Source organism: Octopus bimaculoides, chromosome 1 (assembly GCF_046866305.1).
Source record: "Octopus bimaculoides isolate indiv1 chromosome 1, ASM4686630v1, whole genome shotgun sequence".
Taxonomy (NCBI): domain Eukaryota; kingdom Metazoa; phylum Mollusca; class Cephalopoda; order Octopoda; family Octopodidae; genus Octopus; species Octopus bimaculoides.
This window is the reverse complement of record NC_142928.1, coordinates 6,093,120-6,111,799: the sequence shown is the minus strand read 5'-3', so window position 1 is coordinate 6,111,799 and position 18,680 is coordinate 6,093,120. Positions and strand designations below refer to the sequence as shown.

At 40.1% G+C, this 18,680-nt stretch overlaps 1 protein-coding gene across 8 annotated transcripts in view; it reads left to right on the top strand.

Moving 5' to 3' along the window:
* Positions 1–18,680, top strand: part of LOC106875993 (UDP-galactose translocator) — a 74,606-nt gene that overhangs the window by 43,398 nt on the left and 12,528 nt on the right. For all 8 annotated transcript variants that reach the window (XM_014924335.3, XM_014924342.3, XM_014924338.3 and 5 more), the window contains exon 2: positions 15,581–15,915. In XM_014924335.3, coding sequence (XP_014779821.1) covers positions 15,581–15,915 — 335 coding nt within the window. The remainder of the gene's footprint in view (positions 1–15,580; positions 15,916–18,680) is intronic.

Sequence of the window (18,680 nt, the reverse complement as noted above, 5' to 3'; positions counted from 1 at the left end):
AGCCAGTCCAGGGGCACTGGCAACGATCTCGCTCGAAAACCCTACAAGGCCAGTCAGGCGGTACTGGCAACGGTCACGTTCAGGGTGGTACATCTTATGTGCCACCCGCACAAGAGCCAGTCCAGGGACCCTGGCAACGATCTCACTTGGCTTGCCGGGTCTTCTCACGCACAGCACATTTCCAAAGGTCTCGGTCAGTAGTCATCGCCTCGGTGAGGCCCAATGTTCGAAGGTCTTGCCTCACCACCTCAGCCCAGGTCTTCCTGGGCCTACCTCTTCCACGGGTTCCCTCAACTGTTAGGGAGTGGCACTTTTTCACGCAGCTATCCTCATTCATTCTCACCACATGTCCAAACCAGCGCAATCGTCTCTCTTGCACACCACAACTGATGCTTCTTATGTTCAGCTTTTCTCTCAAGATACTTACACTCTGATGGGTATGCACATTTACATTACACATCCAGCGGAGCATACTGGCTTCATTCCTTGCGAGCTTACGCATGTCCTCAGCAGTCACAGCCCATGTTTCACTGCCATGTAGCATGGCTGTTCGTACACACATGTCATACAGTCTGCCCTTTACTCTGAGTGAGAGTCCCTTTGTCGCCAGCAGAGGTAAGAGCTCTCTAAACTTGGCCCAGGCTATTCTTATTCTGGCAGTTACACTTTCAGCGCACCCACCCCCACTACTAACTTGGTCACCCAGATAGCGGAAGCTATCGACTACCTCTAGTTTTTCTCCCTGGAATGAGATAGAAGTTGTTTCCTGTTTGTTTACAGTGTTTATTGCACCTGAACATCTGCCACATACAAAAACTAACTTCGTAGTTAATCTGCCTTTGATATTGCTGCACCTCTTATGTGTCCATAGCTTGCACCGGGTACATCTTATAGAGTTACTACCTACTCCTTTACTGCATACTGAGCAGGGCCATCTACCTGAAGGGATTTGTGTTTTATCTACCTTCCTACTTATTAGGATTTTGGTTTTTGCTAGGTTGACTCTAAGGCCCTTCGATTCTAGTCCTTGCTTCCACACCTTAAACTTCTCCTCTAGTTCTGATAGTGACTCCGCAATTAGTGCAAGGTCATCAGCATAGAGGAGCTCCCAGGGGCAACCTGTCTTGAATTCCTCTGTGATCGCCTGGAGGACTATGATAAATAGGAGGGGGCTGAGGACGGAACCTTGGTGGACCCCTACCTCTACCCGGAATTCATTACTGTACTCATTTCCAACCCTCACCTTACTGACAGCATCTCTGTACATGGCTCGCACAGCTCTTACTAACCATTCTTCTATCCCAAGTTTCCTCATTGACCACCAGATAAGGGATCGGGGGACCCTGTCAAAGGCTTTCTCCATGTCAACGAAGGCCAGGTACAGAGGTTTATCCTTGGCTAGATATTTCTCCTGCAGCTGTCTCACTAGAAATATGGCATCAGTGGTGCTTTTACCTGGCACGAACCCAAACTGCATCTCATCTAAATTGATTCGCTCCCTAATTAGTTGGGCTATGACCCTCTCCGTAACTTTCATAACCTGATCTAACAGCTTGATGCCTCTGTAATTATTAGTATCTAAAGCGTCACCTTTACCTTTGTAGCAATTTACTATGGTGCTGCTACACCAGTCATTGGGTATGACTCCTTCGTGTATCACCTGGTTCGTAATACGGGTGACTAGGCTGTAGCCAACACTGCCAGATATTTTGAGCATCTCTGCAGTGATTCCTGATAGGCCGGGGGCTTTCCCTGTCTTCATACTCTTAATTGCTTTATCTACCCTGGTACTGTCAACTCGGATAGCTGGTCCCTCTGTTGGGTCGACATTTGGCAGGCTCTCTTTCTCCCATTCATTCTCTTTATTAAGCAATCTATCGTAGTGGCATCTCCAGACCTCTTTCTTTGCAGCCTCATTTAGTGCAAGCGTACCATCATCCATGCGCACACATTTCTCTCCTACAACATCACTATTCTCTCTCCTACACTGTCTTGCAACACGAAATACCTCGAGTCTTTGGTCCTCACGGCGCAGAACATTGGCAAATCTTTTCTTATCTGCTTCCCCTCTGGCTAAATAAACCTGTCGCCTAGCTTCCCTTCTGGCAGATTGGTACAATTCCCTGCTACCACCGTTCTTCCAGTCCTTCCAAGCCTGTTTCTTTTGTCTAATAGCCCCGTCTACATCCTTGTTCCACCACCACGTTACTCTGGGTCGAGAGGGGACTTTACACCAGCCACAGATCTGGTCTGTGGCTCTCAACAGGTTGTCCCGCAGAAATCTCCAATTGTCTTCCACGTTGTATGATGCTATATCCCCTTCTATATATATATATATATATATATATATATATGAGAGAGAGAGAGAGAGAGATAGTGTCAGCCAGATAACACTAGGGAGAGGGCATTAATGAAACACTGTCCCATCAGAAACCTAAACTACATCTCATCTCAGCTAATTTCCTTCCTAATTAATTGTGCTGTAACTCTTTCTGTCTCTTGCCTAACTTGGTCTATTCGGTTGGTGTCTCAATAGTTGCTTCTTGTCTCCAGAGTGTTTCCTTCATCCTTGAAGCAGTTGACGTGATGGCAAGCATTGACTAGTCACGTGACAATATGTCTGACCTACTTCGCCAGATATTTTCACTAACTCAACCACTGTCGTCTTATGGATTCTCTGCTAATGGTTTGTTTAGCTGTTGCTGTTCATCTCGTTAACTCTTTCAAACCTGGACCACCTGTGTCTAACTTTACTCTCCACTTGGGCTCCTAAGCAAAAACAAAATAAATATTTGCATTCACAGCTGAAGAGTAACAATTACAAGCACACTAATGGACGGAATCACAAAAAACATTCAGGAGGACAACAATAATAGGCCTGTCTCTTAATGACTGTATTTGTTCAACTGAATTGCTACATTCCACCAGTTTGATTGTCTGAATCACTGTTGTTGTCTGTGTAAGGAGAATCTTTTTTCTCTCTCAAGAATAAATATAAAACTTTGTAACAATTTTATTTTTTTTTGTCTTCTGGTCAGTAAGGGTTATTCCCTATTTGCTTTTATCTAGAAATCAAAGGAAATGACTACTATTCCCTTCAAACATTGTTTTTGTCACCTAGACATCAATGTTTTGAAACTGACTTATTTTCCATTACGTTTCAGACAGATTCAGCGCTGAGTTGCTGAAGCAGAAATATCGTTATAGCAAATATTCTGCTCAATGCCATAGATTTGCTGGTCAGTTGCTTGACCTTAACCACTTGAGTATGACCCTTGGTGGCTGACAATATGTGCATCTCTGATCACGAGCAGGAGTAGTGGGGGGGGGGGGCATCATAGCCATGTGTTGAAAGGGATTCTTTGGGGTTTGAATAAATGTAAGAAGAGCAAAGCTTGATGGAAATATTACACCAGTCGGTTGTTGTGATAACAAGGTTGCTGTCATTTTATTATCTGGGTAATCTACAAGACAACCGGATTGAAACAAGTTTTTTACTCATCTGTCAATCATTTAAACCATTTTGTTACTCTATTCCTATTGAAATACTTAGTTTTTGTATGAATTAATTTTGAAAACAATAAGTAATTTATTAAAATGCCTTTGTTGTTGTTAAGCTGGTATCTAGAACAAATTAGCATGAAATTTTGATAGAATTAAATTAAGATGGAGTTTCTATATAGAATCAAGGGCAGTTTCAGGCAGATTGGTATCAAAAGGGTTAATGTGGTGCTTATACAGAGATCACTATTGTTGCCATGTTGTCTGCCAACACTGAATTATTTTCTCACCGCCTTTGACTACAATTGCTTCAGCCATTTCTCTGCAAAAATATGCCTGCTCTAGCACTGTTACCTACCTAGAGTCTGTACTTTGAAGAATCTGACTGGGTCTTCCCACCATCTTATTTCATGTATGCAGTACACATCTACCCACCTTCATTTCATCATCATCATTTAATATCCATCGTCCATGCTGGCATGGCTTGAACAGTGTGACCAGAGCTGGCACGCTGGGGAGCTGCACCAGACTCCAGTCTGTTTTGGCATAGTTTCTACGGCTGGATGCCCTTCCTAACGCCAACCACTTTACAGAGTGTGCTGGGTGCTTTTACGTGGCACATCACAGGCACTTTTAAGTGACATCATATGAGTGCTTTGCCGTGACACCACAAGGGCACTTTTACATGATGCTGCACAGGTGCTTTTGTGTGACGTCACTTTTGCATGGTACTGTACAGATGCGTTTATGTAGCGCCATGCCATTTCACCAAATTTAACTTTTATTGTGACATTGTTGATGGTGCCAATCATAAAGTTTTCAACCCAACAGAATGAGGAGAATTTTTGGTGGTGGACTGGTTGTTTTGTATATATTTGCTCTGTATGTTTGTGTATGTGCTAAGAGTGTTTATAAGATAAAACTTACATATACACACTGCAGCTGTTTTAAAATACATTTCTCTCTCTAAAACATGTGTTGGGTTTCATTTTTCTTTTCCATGGGGAATATTTGAAATGTATATGAAAATGTGTGGCTTTTGATAAACTACATTGTGTATATGTGTGTTTACTCAATAAATTATACTCTGTTTATTTGATGAGTTGCTTTAAATTAGACAACTGATAAAGGCAGAGAAGACAAAAAACTGCTAAACTTTTCTGTTGTAAATCTTTCTGTAGATTCCATAAATTGAGAGATCTTGGTGCAACTGTATCTTCAAAAAGGTTACCATAGTAACATTTTGAAGACTAATTTCAAAATGTCATTCCACCCCCCCCCCTCTCTCTCAAACACACAGATTGATAGTTTTTACTTTAGAACAAATTTCACCCTAAAATTCTCAATAGCTTCCACAATTATTACCATTTAACATCCATTTTCCATGCTGGCATGGGTTGGATAGTTTGGCAGAAGCTGGCAAGGCCAAGATCCACACCATGTCTGTTTTGGCAAGGTTTCTATGGCTGGATGTCCTTCCTAACACCAACCATTCTGAGGGTGTAATGGGTGCTTTTATGTGCCACTGGCATGACACCGGGCTGTGTTTTTGTACCACGAGCACAGGTGCCAATTTGCATGACACTGGTATCTGCCACGACTGCCATTTTGCTCAGTTTGATGGGTCTTCTCAAGCACAACATAATACCAAAGGTCTTGGTCATTGCCTTTGTGAATTTTCTACAATCTGTGATGGAATATAGTTTAACCCTTTCATATCCGTATTTCTGTTGAGATGCTCTGTGTTTCTTTCAATTAATTTTAAATATAACAAAGAATTTAGTAAAATAACTTAGTTATCATTAAGCTAGTGTTAGGAACATAAATTGTAACTAAGGTTTGTAGAAGATTTTAATTCAGAACTTTTGAAAACAAGACATTTGTACTACAGACCACAATCTTACAATCCTAAGTCCAGTACCCTCACCACTAAGCCCTGCACCTCCACCAAAATATTAGCTTAAAACCCATAATATATATATATATATATATATATATATATATATAATCTATATATATATGTATGTTTGTTTGTTTCCCTCACATGTGTATATCTACATTTGTCCATGATGTGGGCGTGACTGGGTGTGGTTGAACAACCAGTCCCAACCAATCAGGATTCACGGTACAAGTTGTACTATTCATCCTTTCAATCACTGAATACAAACTGTGGCTTGTCAGACCCATGTTCAGGTAATTTTCCTGGGCCACCCTCTCACCCTTGTACACCAATCTGTCTCAAGGTGACCCATCTACAGCTGAGTGGACTGGATTAACAGGAAATGAAAGGTCTTGCTCAAGAGCACAACATACAGCTCGGTCTAGAAATTGAAACCATGATCATGTGATCATGGGTGCAACACCCTAACCACTATGCCACATGCTTTCACACTTTATTGGATGACTGTTGACTCTCTTGACTTCCTCCAATCTTTGATGGGGTTTTTTTTTATATTATTTACATTTGATGGATATTTGTCCTCATCTTGTTTGTTGTTAACGTTTCAGCTGATTTACCCTCCAGCCTGCATCAGGTCATATGGCGTAGTGGTTAAGAGCGCGGGCTATTAACCCCAAGATTCCGAGTTCGATTCAAAGCAGTGGCCTGAATAATAATAATGATAATAATAATAACATTGAAAAATACCTTAGGAATGAGAATCCAGGTTCAAAAATTTCTCCAAGACACCTGATGAAGGCTGGAGGGTATATCAGCCGAAACGTTGTGCTAACAACAAACAAGATGAGGACAAATATCCGTCAAATGTAAATAATGTACATAATTCCTCTTCTCTTAAATATAGAGCGGGTTTTTTTTTAAATACTTTTTCTCCCACAGGCTGTCCAATACATCACCCTCTTCACCAAGCAAGCTTGGTGAGGTTACCAGTTTAGCCACCAATGACCCAACCATCTTAGAGCAACCTGACAGTAGTCCCACTACACATCACATTGCATAAGTGTCTACCACCATAGCCTTGGGCCAACCAAAGATTTGTGAGTGAATTTAGTAGATGGAAACTGGAAAGAAGCCCATTGTGTGTGTGTGTGACCTTGTCTTGGCATTATATTCTAATTGCACAGAAACTTCACTATCGTCCAGCTAGTAATGCCTGTTTGAAATCTAGAAAACATGCCTAGACTCAAGGAAAATATTAACTTGCTTGGTAACGGGTAATTGTTGGCAATTTGGAAAGGCACCTGACCATAGAAAACCTGCTTCAGTGAATGTTGTCTGACCCATGTTTGGTATGGAAAAGTAGACGTTAAAACAATAACCGTACATCTTCCAACAAGATTCTGCACCATCTCTTGAAGCTAGGAGAGCCCAAGCATAGATGTCTACCAATCTCCAGGATCATGTGCTCCCAGACACATAGTGTCCTAGCTCACTTCAGTGTGCTGGACTGTTACGTATGGGGCATAGTCAAGAGGAGAGGTCAATTAACACCCCCCCCCATAACACCGTACAGTCTCTCAAGTCCACCATAACCAGCACTATGTCCAAAATTGATAACGATCATCTGATTCAAGCATATCAGTGTTTCCACCCCTATATTGAGCAGCCATTGATGCTAACAATGGGTTTATTGGATAAGTATGATTAACGGATTCTCAAGATTATTTGGACCAATTTGTTTTCAAATACAGCTTTCCTTTAATGAGCTATGCGTTTTTGCTTTTTTTTTTTTTTGTTTTTTTCTAAATTCATACATCATCATCATCATCGTCGTTTAACGTCCGCTTTCCATGCTAGCATGGGTTGGACGACTTGACTGAGGACTGGTGAAACCGGGTGGCTACACCATACTCCAATCTAAATTTGGCAGAGTTTCTACAGCTGGATGCCCTTCCTAACGCCAACCACTCAGAGAGTGTAGTAGGTGCTTTTACGTGTCACCTGCACGAAGGCCAGTCAGGCGATACTGGCAACGGTCACGTTCGAAATGGTGTCTTTTATGTGCCACCCACACAAGGACTACAAACAAAATGAAGCACCTTGTATTTATGTGCAGTGGTTTGATTCTATCTTGCTTTTGCTATTGAAGATATAAGACTCCATTCCTTAAAAAAAAATATGCTGTTGAGTGTCATGAATGACGAGGCTAGACGTGCTGGTCGTACATTGTCATTGTTCGTTATAATGTTACTTTGATATCTGATAGTATTATTTTCAATCTGTCTCTTTTTCCAGCTATGAACAAATGTAAAACATTCAAGGTCTTTCTGATTTAGTATGAAAAGTATTTGGATTGAGAAATGTTTTTTTCTTCAAATTTTGCTCACTAAATCTAAACTAAGCTGGTTCATTGTCATATATCAATTGTGTATTTTCTCATTGTTGTTGTATGAATAAGCCGTTACCAATATCGTCAATGGAAACCAACACTCAGTGGTTGGTGTGGCTGTCCCTGAATCACAATTCTGCCAAGCCACTACACTAATAAGAATGGTTTCAAAATTTGGCACAAGGCTAGCAAGTTGGGGGAAGGGTTAAGTCCAGTACATTGACCTCAGTGCATAACTGGTACTTATTTAGTCAACCTTGGAAGGACAAAAGGCAAAGTCAACCTTGGAAGAATTTGAAGAAACACAAGAAAGATAAAAGAAAGACAATGATGACTGACTCCCTCACTTGTTACTTGTCTTGTTATTTGGTAACCTGATTGGGAATTTGTTGGGTGTAACTGATATAATGTGTTGTAAAGAGATCATGTTGCTCTTTCCTAAACAAGGGCAGGGGCGTGGTGTGTAATGCAGACTTAAACTTGAATGATTGGAATATGGGGTGTGGACGTTAAGAAACTTTCTCGTCTGGATGCAGACATGACTGAGGAGAGAATGAAGTTCACCTCACAGCCATGGGGTTCAGGGTTTGGTTCAACTGTATGGCGCCTTGGGTAGGTGTCTGCCATTGACTGTACCTTTGGTCCATTGAAATGGTGGACGTAAACTAATGAGAAGTCTATTGTGCGTGTGTGTGTGTGTAGACATTGGTGAGAAAGGATCTTTAGATGTTGGGCCTCACATAGGGGATGACAAGGGACCAAGCTAAGTAAGAGCAAGGCTCTCTTTGCATACAGGCTTGTCCCCAGTATCCCTCTTCAGCTGAGCATTTCTAATCTTGTGGGCTCAGATGCTGGTGCCACATAAAAAGCACCCATATCGGTACCCATGCCAGTGCTGTATAAAAGTATCCAGCCATAGAAACCATTCCAGAACTTACATGGACCCTGAGCAGCTTTTCAGCTGACCAATTCCTGTCGAACTGTTCAGTCCATGCCAGCATTGAAAACAAACATTGAAGGATGATGCATGTGTGTACATGTATGTATGTATGTATGTGTGTGTGTATATATATATATATATATATATATATAGCAGTAGATAGGTAGGTAGATAGAATATATGCATAAGGCGGGGGTGGGGGAGCTGGCAGAAACATTAGCACGCTGGGCAAAATGCTTAGTGGTATTTCATCTGTATTTATGTTCTGAGTTTGCCTTTTATCCTTTTGGGGTCGATAAATTAAGTACCAGTTGTGTACTGGGGTAGATCTAATCGACTGGCCACCTCCCAAAAAATTTCGGACCTTGTGCCTAGAGTAGAAAAGATAGAATATATGCATCTTTAGATGAAGAAATTTCAAATGTCATTCACTTTTGAGATGACAGAATGGTTTAGCTTCCCTTTTCTATGCTGGCATGGGTTGGACAAAAACATTCTATAATAATAACGATCCCCCATATATTCTAGTGTGTGTGTGTGTGTGTGTTATTGTTAAATGTTTTTTATATAATTTAATGATTCCAGACATCCATATTTCAGTGTTTACTGTTTTATGGTACCATTCTTGTCATTGACTGAATCAGTTTCACCAAGGTTCATGTTGTTGCTTTTTTTTTCTTTTTTTCTTTTGGTATGTTTTGTTCTCTTCCAGCATTGCTGGCCACTTCTTTGTTCTGCCTCTCAGACTCTTTCTCTCTCTCCTTTCTGCATCATACAAATAAAAGAGTTCACATGTTCAACACAAAAAACAAAACAATATCATTCTAGTCTTTTTTTTTTTTTTGCTTATCTTTTCTATCGCATATCTGTTTTTATGTTGTTGTTTTTTTTTTCCAAATTGTTCCTGGAATCTCAGACTGAGAATAAAGCATAAGTGTAGCTGTATGGTTAAAAAGTTTGCTTCCCAACCACATGGCTTTTGGTTCGGTCCCACTGCATGCTGCCTTGGGCTAGTGTTTTCTTCTATACCAAAGCCTTGTCAGTGGATTTCGTCAATAGAAACTGAAAGAAGCCCATCACGTATGTGCATATCATACTTAATGTCAATTGGCCAGTTACTGCAATATTTAGAGACATCTTTTATTGTTGTGCTATATTCAAGGCATTATTATAAATAGATGAAAATGCTTCTGGTGCTCTTATTGGACACTGCTGAGGTGAATTATTCTGTTTTTAACTCAGCAAGTCGATAAGACATGTTATCCCAGGATAAATACTGCAGTAACTGGCCTGTCAACAGTTTGCATACATTGGGTATGATACATAGATGGCTATTATAATTAAATACTCAACCAATTGCACATACTGAATGTTTTATTCAGCTGGGCAGCTGTGAATGTTTTATTCACTTTTCCCTATATCAGAGTCAATGAGGTCTCATCTGAACATGTGACTGACTACAATTACATACCATTGAAAAGGCCCCAGGGCTCAGTTCTCAACCCACTCTTATTTGTTATAGTCCTCTAGACCATAACAGGAATTCAAAACTGGGTGTCCATGGGAACTGCTATATGCTGATGACCTTGCTCTTATTGCAGAATCTTTAGCAGAATTGGAGAAGAAATTCCAGGTATGGAAACAAAACCTGGAATCAAAGGGCCTTAAAGTTAACCTAGCAAAAATCAAAGTTGTTGTTAGTAAAACTCTCTTTCTGTCAGGTAAATGGCCCTGCTCCATATGTAGGAAAGGAGTGGGAAGAAATTCTATTCGCTGCACCCTGTGTAAACTATGGATACATAAGAGGTGCAGTGGAATCACAGGTAGATTAACAGTTAAAGTTGTCTTTATATGTGGCAGGTGTGCAGGAACAATACGCATTAAGAACACGTAGGATTTAGATTCTCTCAAATACCCAGGAGGCTCTCTTGAGGTTGTAGATAGTTTTTCTGTTACCTAGGTGACCAAATTAGCCATAGTGGAGGATTTTCTGAAAGTATTGTTTCTAGAATAAGAATTGGGTGGAGGAAGTTCAAAGAGCTATTATCTCTGTTGGCAACAAAAGGACTCTCTCTGAGTGAAAGGTAGACTATATGATGCTTGTGAGTGAACAGCTATATGCCATTGTTAGTGAGATATGGGCTCTGAATGCAGATGATGTGCAGACTGGAGAGAAATGAAGGTAGTATGCTCCGTTGGATGTGCAACATCAGTGTGCATGTATGATAAAAGTGCAAATGTATTGAAAGAAAAGTTGGGCATAAGAGGAATCAAATGTAGCATGCAAGAGAGAAGACTACATTGGTTTGGAGATGTGATGTGTATGAATGAGGACAGCTGCATAAAGAAGTGCCGATCACTGAAAGTAAATGGTATCCATGGAAGAGGGAAACCCAGAAAGAAGTGGGATGAAGTGGTAAGGACCGATCTCAGGATGTTGGGCCTTGAGTTCTAGAAGCACTGAGTGTCCCACCTACCCTTAACAAGAAAACTTCTCGCACACTCCACCACAACAAACCAAACTACATCTCTTCTCTTCCTCACATCTCCGCTTCATGCACTAGGCTTACCTCCCACTCCCCAATCCTGCCCTCTTTGGCCCCGTGCCACTGTATCATTGCCATCCACTAGCTTCCAACCTGCATGTTCCACCCATGCCCTGTCTCACTGTAACATTACATATGCCCAGCATTTTGCCACCATCTTTATCCTGTTGTCTCCCTCCCTCTCTCTGTCTCTGTCTCCTCCTGCCCTTCACTCGGGTTGGGTAACCATGCATTTCCTTTGCAGCATTGCACCTGATTCTATCTTCATTTCTGATCTCCCTCCTTCCCCCAACCCCCGAGCCAGGTAACCTTGTTTCTGTCTCTCTGTTTCTTTCTAACCTTTCATCACCTGACACAAGATCACCTCCTCCAATGCCTCCTCCCCTCTCAAAAGAGGTTTTTCTTTTGTTTTTTTTTGTCTTGCAAGTACTTGGTGACCCTGTCAGTTCGGGTGCCACTTAAAAAGCATTCAGTCCACATTGTAAAGTGATTGGTGTTAGGAAGGGCAACCAGCTGTAAAAACCTTGCCGAAACTGACCTCTCCTGTGCTTGTGCCATAGTAAATGCACTGAGTCCACTCTGCTGAGTGGTTGGTGTTAGGAAGGGCATCCAGCTGTAAAAATCCTGCCAAAACAGGCACAGAAGTCTGGTGCAGGCTCTTGGTGACATTTGCTAGGACAAATTTTTATCTCTCTTTGATATTTGAATTTTTAACACATCACATGTGTAATAGATGTTACCTCGGGACACACTGCACTAACTGGCCTATCAATAGTGTGTCTACATTAAATATGATAAACAGATGGCTATTGTTGTAGATGTTTCAGTATCTCTTTGATATTTATATCATTCAGAGTAGCATAAAATATATTTAAGTAGAAATCTCGATGTTTGCCAGCAGGTTTAAGGATATTTAACCCAAATTTGTTTCATACAAAGTGGTTAACTCATGCTCAGAGTAGAAATAGCCAAAATGAAGTTAAACCACACAGTCAGCATTTTAACGTCCATTTTTACATATTTACAAGAGTCAGAGGGAATTCTTTGAGACACATTTTTCTACAACAAAATGCCCTTCTTGCCACCAACCCTCACCTGTTTCCCAAGGAAGGTAATAATTTCCCCCACAGATGACTGGAATCAAACAACATCATTTATAGGATGGTTGATGATCATCTCCAATCATCACATATGTACATACAGGGTGCGATGAGTAAATTGTTGCCATTTTATATTTTTAATTTCACACATGCGCATTGTTTGCTTTTTGGTTTGTCAACTACACAGGTCAGTTGGGCACTGTCTGTGAGAAAAACAGCACCATGACGCAATTCATTCTGCCAGAAATTTGGAAACGACATGCTGTAGTGCTTGGCATTCTCACCAGAAGCTCCAGTATGAACATTTCAGAATGTTTGGGTGTCAATCTGAGGACAGTGATAAAAATCAAACATCCAGTCAACACCATGGTGTTTGGAGAGATCACTAGTGTTGGCAACATTATGCCCCATTCATCTTCCCACACGGCTTCACACTCAACACCAAAGCCTACATCAAGTGCCTGGAGGAGGTAGTGCTGCCCTGGGTGAACAGGGTGGCTGCTGGAACACACTATGTCTGGCAACAGGACTCTGCACCATGCCATACAAGCAGAAGAACCCAGTCATGGCTATCAGACAATTTCTGCAACCACATCACCCCTAACATCTTGCCACCTAACTCCCCAGACTGCAACCCTCTTGATTATTATATGTGGGGCACAGTTGAGTGAGAGATTACCAAAGATGAATTGAAGGCAAGGATTATGGCAGCATTCATCAACTTAAACAAGGAGAACTTCCAGAAGAGTTGCAGGAGATTCCAAAGTCGTCTGGAGGCTATGGTTGAAGCCAATGGCGATTTTTTTTTTTTTTTTTTTTTTTTTTTTAATAAATTTACTCTTTAGTATTTCGAGATATTTTTATGTAATTTTGGTAAATATATCTGTTAAAATGAGAGGTCAGTGTTATTTTCATTTTTGTGTAATTTAGACGACAGTTTATTCATCACACCCTGTATACATACACAATAGGCTTTTAGTTTCTGTCTCTCCAATCCAATCACAAGGCTTTGGTTGGCCTGGGGCTCTAGCAGAAGACACTTACCGAAGTTGCCATGCAGTGGGACTGAACTTGAAACAATGTGGTTGGAATACATATGTCTTAGCACAAGCTAATATTTCCCCATGGCCAGACATGTCTTTCACAGATCACTGTAAATGAACAACACCCCTGTATAAGAGTAAAAGCCATTTACTACCATCACATAATATCAAGATATAGGCACACATATATAAACATATATACACACACACATATATATTTGTGCATGTGTATGTCCAGCCCATGTCAGCATGGAACATGGACATAAAATGATGTTGATGAGATGTGTGTGTGTGTGTGTATCAGCAGCAACATCATTTAACATGTGCTTTCCATGCTGGCATGGGTTGGACAGTTTGACATGGAGCTGGCCTGACTCCAATTGTCTGCTGTGACATTGTTTCCACAGCTGGATGCCCTTCCTAATGCCAGCCACTTAACAGAGTGTGTTGGGTGTTTTCTATGTGCCACCAGCACAGGTGCTTATTAAGTGGCACTGGCACCTGCAAAGGACAAGCCTGTATGTGTGGAAGACAAGAGACGCATCTTGTCAAGTACAGCAAATCACCACATCTCTCGGTCCCCTCATCATTTCCTCAATGAGGCCCAGTATCTGAAGGTCCTTCCTCACCACTTTGCCTCATGTCATTGTGGGTCTGCCCCTTCCACAGGTACCCCCCACAATTAGAGTTTGGTACTCTTTTTACACAGCTGTCCTCATCCATATGCATCACATGACCAAACCTACACAGTTTTCCTCTTAAATCATTTACACTCGGCCATGTGTGCACACTGACATTACCCATCCAGTGGAACATGTAAGCTTCATTTCTTTCAAGCCTTCACAAGTCTTCTGTAGTCAAATCTCATGTTTCACTGCCATGTAGCATAGCTGTACATATATTATATATTTATATATCATGGACTCTCCTGTTGTTAGACGACGCACGAGGGTTTGGCAATTTCTTGCCAAACAACCACACAGATGATTTATTTATAGTGATGATCAAATGTCTGTATTCACATAAACTCACTCTCTCCATCAAATAGCCATTACCTTTACAGGTACACAAATGTGTCGTGTCAGGTGACAAAATGATGTCAGAGTAACAAGAAATGAAGTGCTTTGCTCAAAAGCATTACACAACTCTCAGTCTGGGAATCGAAACCATGACCTTGCAATCATGAATGCAACACCTTAACCACTAAGCCATGCACCTTCATTATATGTGTGTGTGTGTATGTATATATATATGTGTGTGTGTGTGTGTGTATATATATATATATATATATATATATATATATATAGAAAGAGAGGGACGACCGGCTTCGTTCAGTTTCCATCTACCAAATTCACTTCCACGGTTTTGGTAAACCCAAGGCAGTAATAGAAGACACTTGTTGAAGGTACTGTATGGTGGGACTGAACCCAAGACCATATTATTGGAAAACAAGCTTCTTGACCACACAGCCACACTTGTGTCTGCAGTGAGAGGGAAATATCTTCCATGTTAACCTTTCTGAATGAAATTTGGTTGACAGAAACTGTTTGGAACCATGTCAGAAAAGAACATTCTTGTTCTTAAATGGAAGACTTAATTCTCTGGTTGAATCCCAACACCTGATGCTTTTAATGTTTGTTGCAAGCATTTATGCCAGGTCTCCAGTCTAAAGGTAACCTTTCTCCCTCCCACCAGCCCCTGAAGCTTTGAAGAGGGTTACAATAGCTGCTCTTCATTCTCTAAGACATTTAAAAACAAAAATAAATTGATATCAAATTTCAGGTTTGATTTGCCAGAATCTAAGTTTTTATCTTTGTAATATAATTAAGAACTTCTAAAATGTAATCCTTCTGTTCCATATAAAGGTAATATAAACTTGAAATATATTTTATGGATATCAGAAAAAATATTTCTCTTTCCTGATTCTTTTTGTTCTCTCTTATTCTTATGCCAAAACAGATATTGGAGCTCAACACAGTCCTCTGGCTCATTGGATCCCATCAATCTGTGCAAACCATGCCAGTGTGGAAAGATGGATATTAAATGATGATGAGGATGGTCTTACTGATCTCTGATATAAAATAAATTATATTTATGTAGTTTTTGTTACAATTACTTCTAAAAGATTGATTCTTAACCTGTTTTTTGTTTTTGATTTCAGAATCACCTAAAACTATGAAATATATTAGTTTGATCTCATTAACTTTGCAAAATGCCCTGCTTGCACTTGTTATGCGATATGTGCGTACAAGACCAGGAGATCTGTTCATGTCGACCACAGCGGTGATAATGTCAGAGATTTTGAAATTTGTGACTTGTCTTGTCTTCATTTTTATCCAAGAAGGTAGCGTCTCAAATTGGTTACGACATTTGAATGAGAACATCATCAAACAACCAATTGATTGTATGAAAGTTTCCATTCCATCTCTTGTGTATACACTGCAAAATAACCTTCTCTATGTTGCTGTATCTAATCTGGATGCTGCAACATACCAAGTAAGTATTCGATATTCATTTTAAATCTTTCCACCCGAAATGAATTATCACATTTAGGGCTAGCATCTTACCACACAGCCATGAAAACCAATATTCATTGAAAGAACGACAGAGAATATAGTTTGAATATATTTCCTTTGTTACATTTTGACATCTGAATATTTGGGTGTTATCTTAATTAATTCTAAATTAATAATTGTTGTTCTATATTTAAGAGATAAATAATTATGTACATCATTTACATTTGACAGATATTTGTCCTCATCTTGTTTGTTGTTAACACAATTGTTTTGGCTGATATACTCTTCAGCCTTCATCATGTGTCTTGGGGAAATTTCGAACCTGGGTTCTCATTCCTAAGGTATTTTTCAATATTATTATTATTATTATTATTGTTATTGTTATTATTATTATTATTATTATTATTATTATTATTATTATTATTATTCAGGTCACTGTCTGGAATCGAACTCGGAATTTTGAGGTTAGTAGCCCATGCTTTTAACCACTACGCCATATACCCATGGGCATATGGCGTAGTGGTTAAGAACACCGGCTACTAACCCCAAGATTCCAAGTTTGATTCCAAGCAGTGATCTGAATAATAATAATAATAACATCGAAAAATACCTTAGGAATGAGAACCCAGGTTCGAAATTTCTGCAAGACACCTGATGAAGGCTGGAGAGTATATCAGCCGAAATGTTGTGTTAACAACAAACAAGATGAGGACAAACATCCGCCAAATGTAAATAATGTAAATAATTGTTCTCTGATTAAAAACATTCATGATTTTAACATTTCTTTTGTCAGTCAAATGTCCCACATAAACAGTTTTCTAGATCTATTGCTTTACATTGTGTCTCTTGAGATTATATCAAGTGGACTGGATTAGCATAACAAGGTGTGGCCAAGAAAATGTCTTCTAGTATTTCAGTTGATCCCATTTGCATTCACTGTTCAAATACCATGGGTGGGGTGGGTGGGGTGTAACTCTTCTCTTTTATGCTTCTTGTAGTGATGACAGCAATGACACTTGTTCTTCTTCTTCAGTTAAATACGAATTAGTGAAGGCGTGCAGCTTAGTGGTTAGGAGCTTGCTTACCAACCACATGGTTCCGGGTTCAGTCCCACTGCATGGCACCTTGGGCAAGTGTTTTCTACTATAGCCTCTAGGCGACCAAAGCCTTATGAGTGGGTTTGGTAGACGGAAACTGAAAGAAGCCAGTTGTATATATATCATCATCATCATTTAACATCCATTGTCCATGCTGGCATGGGTTGGACAGTTTGACTGGGCTGGTATGCTATACCAGACTCCAGTCTGATTTGGCATGGTTTCTACGGTTGGATGCCCTTCCTAACGGCAACCACTCTGAGACTGTAATGGGTGCTTTTACATGCCACCAGTATGGGTGCCACTTGTGTGACATGTATGTGTGTGTGTATGTATTTAATCCTCCACCATCGCTTGACAACTGATGCTGGTCTGTTTACATCCCTGTAAATTAGCAGTTCGGCAAAAGAGACTGATAGAATAAGTACTAGGCTTACAAAGAATAAGTCCTGGGGTCGATTTGCTCAACTAAAGGTAGTGCTCCAGCATGGCTGCAGTCAAATGACTGAAACAAATAAATACATATCATCATCATCATCATCACCGTTTAACGTCCGCTTTCCATGCTAGCATGGGCTGGACAGTTTGACTGAGGACTGGCAAGCCAGAAGGCTGCACCAGGCTCCAATCTGATCTGGCAAAGTTTCTCCAGCTGGGTGCCCTTCCTAACGCCAACCACTCCACTCTGCCAGCGTATCTGTGACAGAAAGTGAACATGTTTGGTTGAGGGTCTTTTGGAATTAAGAGAGGTGTGTAAAATCTAGCTTTTTTTGTGTACACACACACACACACACACACACACACACACACACACACACACACACACACACACACACACACACACACACACACAACAGCAAAATGACATTAAAAAATTTTTTTTCTTTTTCGGTAATTCATATTTAGAAAGTGGATCTTTGGTTTAGCTGTTATTTCTAGCTTGTCAGACTTTCCGGTTATAGCGTACATAGAAATTGAAGATTTTGAAAACCCTAAAAACTTTGAAATGGTGATTCATTTTTTTTTTTTTGGAGATTCGGAATCTCCGCAATCAAAAAGGTTGGTTTCTGTAGGAAAAAAATAACCGAAAGCGGGGTGTGGTTCATGTCTTTTACCTCCGCCAAACACTTCACCTTCAAGTCATTTGGTAACTTCTGCTGATTAAACATGGGTGTGTATTCACTTGTCCTGTGAGCATTGTAATCAGAAAATGGTAACTTGCCCTTCAGAAATGCTGTACAATGCAGATCTCATACATTAACAGAAGCAGCAGCAAAAATATTTTTCAATAGTCCTATTGGATTTCATTAGTAGCATTGTATTAAATAAATAGTCCGTAAATAGTCATTTAGTAGAAGTAATTTAATATTTGTTCTTTCTAATCCTTCTTCCCAATCAACTGAAATTAAGGAAGTCACAAGAGAAAACTTTTGATTTCTTGTTCAATCTAATTTTTCTACTGTTTTAACAGCGATACTGTGTTCGAAATTAACTGCTTTCTTGTCTGTATCGTACGATACTCATTCAGCACTTGTAAAAAAACAACTGTAAGTTTGTTTCTATACACATGTGGTGGTTACATTTCAATTAGCTATTTACCATTTAAAATTGGTGGAAATGAAGTTTAGCTCAGTGCTTCATTAGCTTT